The 8,181-nt window shown below is 45.5% G+C and overlaps 1 protein-coding gene across 1 annotated transcript in view; it reads right to left on the bottom strand.

Annotated features, from left to right (window-relative positions):
- Positions 1-8,181, bottom strand: part of Wdhd1 (WD repeat and HMG-box DNA binding protein 1) — a 60,111-nt gene that overhangs the window by 15,886 nt on the left and 36,044 nt on the right. Inside the window, exon 14 of the mRNA XM_023723732.1 lies at positions 5,962-6,118. Within this exon, the coding sequence (XP_023579500.1) occupies positions 5,962-6,118 (157 nt within the window). The remainder of the gene's footprint in view (positions 1-5,961; positions 6,119-8,181) is intronic.

Raw genomic sequence — 8,181 nt, 5'->3', positions numbered from 1 at the left:
TAAACCATGTGCAAAAGGAAACAGGAATAAACCACAGCATCTAGGAAGACACACTGTACTCTGATTCTTTCTCAAACTGATTGTAGAATGATTCTTAAAAGCTAAAAAAATACCCAATAGCAGAAAATGAGGCCAATGGCCAGACGAGCCTTCCCTCAGCAAGTTTTGCTTTCTCTGCCACTAGGCAGGACTCTGGTCACACCACTGCGCTTACAGCACCGTTCGGAGTCACATGGTCACAAGCACCTGGCAGCCATAGCCACGAGCTGCCCTCAGACCACACACAGCACATACGGTCAGAGTTGGAACAACCCTCGTTGGAACTACTTTTCCTGTGCACCCAATAAAGCCCTTCCGAGTTTTTAAAAACTAAAGGGAAAAAGGAAGTTTGGTGTTTGCAGAGAGCAAATTCATCTCTAGCACAGCAAAATCAGTTCCCTTGGTTAGGAACTGACTAGCAGTGATGAGGAAAACATCTTCAGTGCCTTTAACAAGGCTGGATTTGTTAGACATAAGTTCATTCAAAAGGTGGATGGAGCCAGCTAAATAGCTCAGGGGACTACAGCGCCTGCTTAGGCAAGCTCAGGCACGCACGGGACCATGGTTCCATCCCCAGCACCACATGCCACGCCAGCCCTGCCCCAGGGCTGACTGAGTGGGACAGAGTCAGGGCTGCACAGTGAGACCCTACAACAACCAAATACAATAAAAAGGAGGGGGTGATACCTCTACAAATAGGTTCTTATATTTGTTATTAAATAGATATTTCATATTAATTTGTAAAAAGCATTTTAACAAAATGTATCAGCTTCCCTTTTAAAGAATCCCTGGGGCTGGAGAGATGGCTCAGTGGTCTAAAGCACCTACTTGAAACAAGCTTGGCAAAGCACAGGGACCGCAGTTCAATCCCCAGCACCACATGCCAGCCAGACCCGCCCCCTGGTGGGCTGAGCTGGCCACACACACACACACACACACACACAATAAATAAATGTAATAAATAAAAATAAATAAATATTAAAAAAAGAACCTTTAAAAAAAAAAAAAAGAATCCCTGAAAAAAAGAATCCCTAAAATAAAGTATGATTGCTGAATTGAGTTAGGAAAAAGTATTTAAAATGAAACAATTAAAGAAACATGACATTACCACAAAACTCAAAGTTAAGCCCTTTAAGAACAGTAAAAAACCACTCATAACAGCTCGCGTTCTGTTAATGCTAAGTCCTGCTATACACGCATCCCAATATGCACCAACTTGCTTCCTCTTCACCGATTCTGTCAGCCAGGCCTATTTTGGTTTCAGACAGGAAAAGAAGCGCAGGGTCTAAGCAGCAGAGCTGGGTACCAGGGCAGGCAGTGTGATGCCACCAGGGACCCTCTAGGAACCCCTGGCCCGCCCCTTTCCCACAGCACCCACAGCATGCAGAAGCACCCAGATCTAACAAGCACAAGGACTGCCGCTCGCCAGCAAGCACAGGGAGGCTCATCAAACACCGCGAGGCTGCTGGTGCCAGCGGGAGCGTTTTGTGCCGAGCTTTCCTGGGTGGGAAGGAAACACTACCGTTGGAAGTGCAGCCGGCTGTTCTGAGTAGGGCACTTTCCAATCTCTGAAAACTGAAAACTTCTCGAGTTTATTTTCCAGAATAGAGCCAGTAAAAGGGGTAAACAGCCTGAAATAAATCAGCTCATCCCAGTAGACAAAGGTGCACATTTTCATGAGCAGACTTCTTCATACCCAGGTGTCCCCATGCCTGCAGCCTAAGCTTTCTTCTCCTCTAACACACTGCTCCTGATGGAAGGAACGGTTATTTCTTCAGAGTATTAACTCAACTCCCAAGGGTTCTTTTTTAATACAGAAAATGTAGGTTTTGTGCTTCTAAGTAGCTGTGTGATCTCAGACAAGTTACCTAAGCTTTCTGAATCTCACTTGTCATATGTAACAACTGAGGGGAGGCAGGCAGGAGCTCAGCGTGGACCCGAAGGAAGCATGGCCACCCCGCCTTTGCCCCGAGCCCTGCAGAGCAATCACAAGGATCTGGGCTTTCGCGTAGTACCAGGGACTACTCCTAGACCAGATGCCACAAATATTTTCCACTTTATATACTGAGAATTTTATCACGTATGTCGGTGATTTATAATAAAATAAGTATAGGTCTATAGAAGCTACTATCATTATGAATCTTCTGCCAACTGATACCAAATGCAGAACTATGGAAACTGTGAATTGGCCAACACTGAGAAAGGCTCTCTTACTTCTGGCTGGGCTGAACAATTTATAAAATCCTCTCTTGTCCAAATGCTATATATTCAGAGTCCATTATTTCTTTGTCCCATATTGACTTTAACAGTTAAGTGTTACCATGTCTTTCTGGGTTTTTTTAAATTTTTATTTGTGTGTGTGTGTGTGTGTGTGTGTGTGTGTGCGCGTGTGTGTGTGGTCAGCTCAGCCCTCCAGGGGGCGGGGCTGGCTGGCATGTGGGGCTGAGGGATTGAACCGCGGTCCCTGTGCTTTGCTAAGCTTGTTCTAAGTAGGTGCTTTAGACCACTGAGCCATCTCACCAGCCCCTGTCTTTCTGTTTTTTAAGACAAGTTCTTTCTTTTTTTTTTTCACAAGTCCTAGTTATAGTTCAGAGTTAGACAGGCTGGCCTTGAGCTCCTGCTGACCCTCCTGCCTCCGCTCATCAGCTGATGGACATCTGCACTGTTTCCGCCTTTGAGCCGATAGGTTCTGGCCCTAGTAAGCATTGCTGAACTATGACAGTGGTCATCTAACATGGCTGAAGCCCTAAGACAGCAGCTGATCTTCCTTTCTTCCCCACCCTGGTCCTGGATACAATTTCCATTCACTTCTCCCACACCACAAGGAAGACCCCAGTCAGCTCCTTGGGTGTCATTAAACAAAAGAGGCCTCTACTGACGCCAAAGACACGGAGAGAATTTGAGGGAAATGGGGGAGGGGCGCTCTGACCTGAGACTTGAGGGACTTTCGCCAGGGATGGAATTTGAGGGAAAGGTCTAGTGACAGTGACACCTCAGGAGCTGCCTGGGGTCTCCCTTGGGGTGTGTGCAAAGTGAAAGGAAATGGTTTTGAGGACTGGGCTAGGGAAGAAGGAGAGGTGGGCTCTGGAAAGATAAACTGCTGATTTAGGACTTCAGCCATGGTAGATGATCACCATAGTAATTCAGCAATTCATACTAGGGCCAGAACCCATCATGAGCTATTAAGAATAAATCTGCTGGATGTGGTGGCACACACCTGTAATCCTAGCACTCAAGAGGCTGAGGCAGGAAGACTGCTATAAATCCAAACTCAGCCTGGGCTACGTTGTAAGTTCAAGGCCACCCTGGACTACACAGCAAGAACCTGCCTTCAACATCAATGAAATGAAAAAAGCAGCTTGACTCAGGCGGCCAGACCTGACCCCAGAGCTGCAGCAGTTCTGCCAGTGCAGGGCCCCACTTTGTGCAGGACGCACTACTGACATGGTGGGACGCAGGCCAAAGGCACAGTAACTGGGGTGACAGGCTCCCAAGTCTCTAATTCTGGCCCCAGCTCACACCACCACAGTGCAGGACCGGTCACTACCCCACCAACCAAGGGCACCAACAAGCTTTCACAATTTTTCATTTGGAAGCCTTCACAATTCCTTTTAGTTCTGATGTGTACCTGAGTGGAGTGACAGTCCCCATCTTTTCATAACCCAAGGGCCATATGCACGTCCTCCCTGACAGCAAATTTTGGTCCTGAGGTCATTTCCACTCTGCTTCTGTGCTGACTTCTGTGCTTCTTTCCTTTTGTTTTGGTGGTGGCCCTGGAGATGGGGACCAGCTAAACAGCTCTCTGACAACACCCTGGAATTGCTCACACCCTCAGGGGTAAATCCCTGACTGAAACTGGCCTTAGCCCTTCCAATCCATTCGCCACACACACACACACACACATACACACGTGCTCGCGCCCATCGCTCTTTCAACATCATGAGTCACATTACATTATTCCTCCAGACAAGGCCTTCAGTGTTTTCTAAATAACTTCAACATCCAGACGTCTCCGGCATGGCCTATACCACAGCTCAGGCTTCTGACAGGTCGAGGGCTTACTCCCCCATCCCTTCATTCTTGTCCTAAAGCCACACTTATACCTATCTCTGAAGGACACAAGGTTTTTCTGATCACAGGCCTTTTGTCCATGCTGTTTACCTGCAAGGACCACATTTTAATCGATTCTTTTATAACTGGCTCCTCGCATTCAAGGCTTCTGTCTGTCTTTCAATCAATCTATCCATATTCATGGTACTGGAGCCTGAACCCAAGTCCTCTGCACTGACCTCCATCCTCAGCCCTTTTTTATTTTGAGGCAGGGTCTTTTAAGTCTTTAAGCTGCCCAGGCTGGGCTCGAATCTGGGGTTACAGCTGTGCAATCACCATGCCCAGCTATGGAGCCCCCCTGTAAGTGCTATCCCTGCTGAGTGTTCCAGTCACTCCACCTCCCTGTGTCCCTCTACTAACCTCTAGCACAGTTTAACCAGAGTCACAGAACATATCCCAAGTCGTAAGTACTATGCGCTCCATGAGAGATGGCTCTTCTCTCATCAACCACCTGTACACAGTGCCAACTGACGCTGTTTCAGACTGAGACATTATCAAGTGTCAAAAAGAGGAAAACTTTCAAGACAACAGCCCAGCATCCACTCACCAGTCCAATTATTTAAATACACTGTGCCCAGGGGCCCAGGGAGATGGCTCAGTAGAATAAGCGCTTCCCTGGCAAGCGCAAGGGCCTGATTTCAATCCCTGGTTCCGCCAAAAAACAAACAAACCAAAAAAAAAAAAGAACAACTAAATACATTGTGACCAAATGTTGCACACATTTCATTGATTTTTATAATATAACCGGAAATACAAGGGACATTGCTACAAGTTCAACCTCAGACTTCAAATTGTGATAAAAATTAGAATTCTATCAAATGTATTAAATACAAGAACTGACGAGCTGCAAGGACCCCTGCCCGAGCAATGCTCAGTGAGTACAGAAACACACACACTGCCTGAGTGGTGCTCGGAGTACACTGTTAGGTAGTCAAACAAAAACAAAAACCCTCACAGGGCTCGGGAGATAGCTCAGGGGTCTGAGCACCTCCCTGGCAAGAGCAAGGACCTGAGTTCAATCCCTGGTACTGTACACCATGCCAGCCCCAAAACCAGGCGCTGTGACACATGCCGTAATCCCAGCGCTGGAGAGGCTGAGACAGGAGGATCACTACAAGTCTGAGCTGTTCCAAATAAATAAATAAATAAATAAATAGCTTCAAAAGCAGTGGATTTATGCACATTCGACTCTAAATCAACCTCTGAAGCAGAAGACTTTTTAACGAATTCCTTTCCCTACCTGGTTACAAGGGTGCTAAAGACACAGGGATCAACACAATTCTGCTGTGTGGAAGCCAAGCTTTTAAAGTAAGAAGGGAAAGGCCTTGAAGGGAGGGCAGAGGAATGGGGTAAAAAATCAAGTTATATCACATACAGGTAAATTCCCTATAATGAGTGCTATCACTATTATATCTAAAATGTACCCACAAACTTAATTTTAAAAATATGTTTTGTTCAGTAGGTTACAAATAAAGCAGCTGGTTAAAAACTAAAGCAGCCAAGCACACCTATAATCCCAGCACTCAGGAGGCTAAGGGAGAAGGATACCTGTGAATCTGAGACCAGTTTAGACTACAAAGTCAGCTCAAGGCCAGCCTGAACTGCATAGCGAGACCCTATCTCAAAAGACCAAAAAAAAAAAAAGAAAAAGAAAAAGAAAAATACAAGGAAAAGAAAACTAAAGTGAATGCAACATTCCTCATGCAGTGATTCCAAAAGCAAATCCCTTACTTGGGCTCACTCAGCCTCCTACAAGGGAAGGTAAAGCCCTTGTAAGCCAAGGTCAACCTCAGCCCCTCTGTATCCACCCACCTGAGCTGCTGGGGCTTTTCATGGATCCCCACCACCCAGTAGTGGTCGGATCTCCCCTTGCAGTGCTCTCTGGTGTCACACACAGGGGTCCACACGTTGTCTAGTCCTCTGTTAAGCATCCGAACACAGCCTTCAGAATCCACGTAGCAGGGGGTACCTATAAAACAGCAAAGAAACAGCCCCTTCCTCAAAATTATACACTCAGGCTTCAAATTTCAACTCAAAAGCCAAAAAAAAAAAAAAAGAAAAAGAAAAAAAAGGCAAAGAATTTAAGATTGCTTTCTAGAGCCAGTCAGATAGCTCAGCAGATTAAAGTCCCTGCTTAGGCAGATGCTGGGACCAGGGTTTGATCCCTGGCAGGCCAGCCCTGCCCCCGGGGTGTACTGAGATGGTGATTTGAGACTGGGTGTGGTGGCATGTGCCCGTAAAAGAGGAGGATCACTATGAGTCTGATCTGTGTAGTGAGACCCTATAGAACATGTACTAAAAAGAAACAAAAAGATTGCTTTATGTAAAACTTTATCAACTACAGAGTAAGAACTAATGAAAGAAAACAACTGTCTCTGATATGACAGCTCGCCCAAATAAAGTTTCATTGAACATTGTGCCACCTGCTGGAGTACAGTAACTATTTTTTTAATTTATATATTTGGTATAGTATCTCACTATGCAGCTTGGATTCGTAACGGTCCTCCTGTCTCAGCCTCCCCAGCACTGGGAGTACAAGTGTGCGCCACCACACCCAATTTCTGTGGCCAGCACTGGGATTGAATCTGGTTCCTTGCGCTCGCCAGGCAGGCACTTAGACCACTGGGCTACCTCCCCAGCCCCCAGTACAGAAACAATTTTTAAGTCCTTTTCAAGAAACAAAATATATGTGAAGGTCCCTCTTAAGAGAACTGGTAAAATGCCAGAAACTGATACAAGGTGGTGATGTACAGAAAAGTGTCTTTACTACTCATTTTTTCTCCCTTTTCTTTGATGGCCTTGGTACTTTTCCATCCCTACCACCTAGGTAAACACTTCTTAGGAAACAGGGACGGATCCGTCTGCGCTTGGTGAGCTCTCTAACTACCACTCTCATCTGCAGCTGAGACGCTTCTCACTCTTCAGACACCAGTTTCCCAGGGACTGCATCTGACTGGCTCATAGGAAGAGAAAAGCTACCCAACTGGAGGGGATTCTTAGTAAGCATAAACGATCATGTCCCAACAGAAAACCGACCCAGGAACGGCCAATGCTTTCAAGACAAATAGGTTTTTCAATGATACAAATGAAGAGCCCAAATCCCTCATAGCAGGAAGTACTCAAGCCCCTAAGGATGAGCTAACAAGTACGCTAAGGTAAGGTCTTCCCCCACCCTTCAAATCATGTCACGAGCCACCATAAGTGGGACTAGCACTGTTCAATGGAAACACTGCATGAGCCACAAATGTAATTTTTAATTCACAGTGCTACTTTAACAAAGACAAAAAAACCTAAATTTTTATCATGTAATGCATTTAATCCAGTATAATGAAAAGATTTTGTTTAACATAGGGTAAAAGAATTGAGATTCTTCACTACTCCTTGTCTCATACTAAGTGATAGGTTCTGGCCCTAGTATGAATTGCTGAATTATTATGGTGGTCATCCAATATGGCTGAAGCCCTTAAAACAACAGCTTATCTTCCCAGAGACCACCTCCCCTCTTCTTCTCCAACTCAGTCCAGGGTGCAGTTTCCCTTTACCTTTCCCGCCACATCAGGGAAGGCTCCAATCAGCTCCTCAGGTCTATCTAAACGTCTCCCTCAAACCCTACCCCAGGCAAAAGACCATAAAAGCCTCAGCCTTCCCTTGTTCCAATCCAGAGAATTCCTTATGTTCCTAAATTCTCTCCATGTCCTCCAAGATAATGAAGCCCCTTTCCCTTTGTAATGAAGCCCTTTCCCTCTTCCTTCTGCCTGTTTCTCTGCTGCAACACCATCAAAACCTATCGCTAAGTCTTCAAAATGCAGAGTATTTTATACTCACAAAACATTAGTCACATTTTAAGTGCTCAACAGCTATATGCAGCTAGGAGTTAACTGCAGTGGACAATATGGTTCTTAAAGAATTCCTAGTCTTTGTGCAAAATCTGTGGAAAAAGACACAACTTTACCATCAACTTATCAAGAAAAGTATACCTCCCTCTTCACAAGCTTGCCAATCAAATTTCTTTTTTTTAAATGGGCATCTGAG

This window comes from Octodon degus, unplaced genomic scaffold (genome assembly GCF_000260255.1).
Source record: "Octodon degus isolate 3935 unplaced genomic scaffold, OctDeg1.0 scaffold00102, whole genome shotgun sequence".
NCBI classification, from domain to species: domain Eukaryota; kingdom Metazoa; phylum Chordata; class Mammalia; order Rodentia; family Octodontidae; genus Octodon; species Octodon degus.
This window is presented reverse-complemented; position numbering and strand designations above follow the sequence as displayed.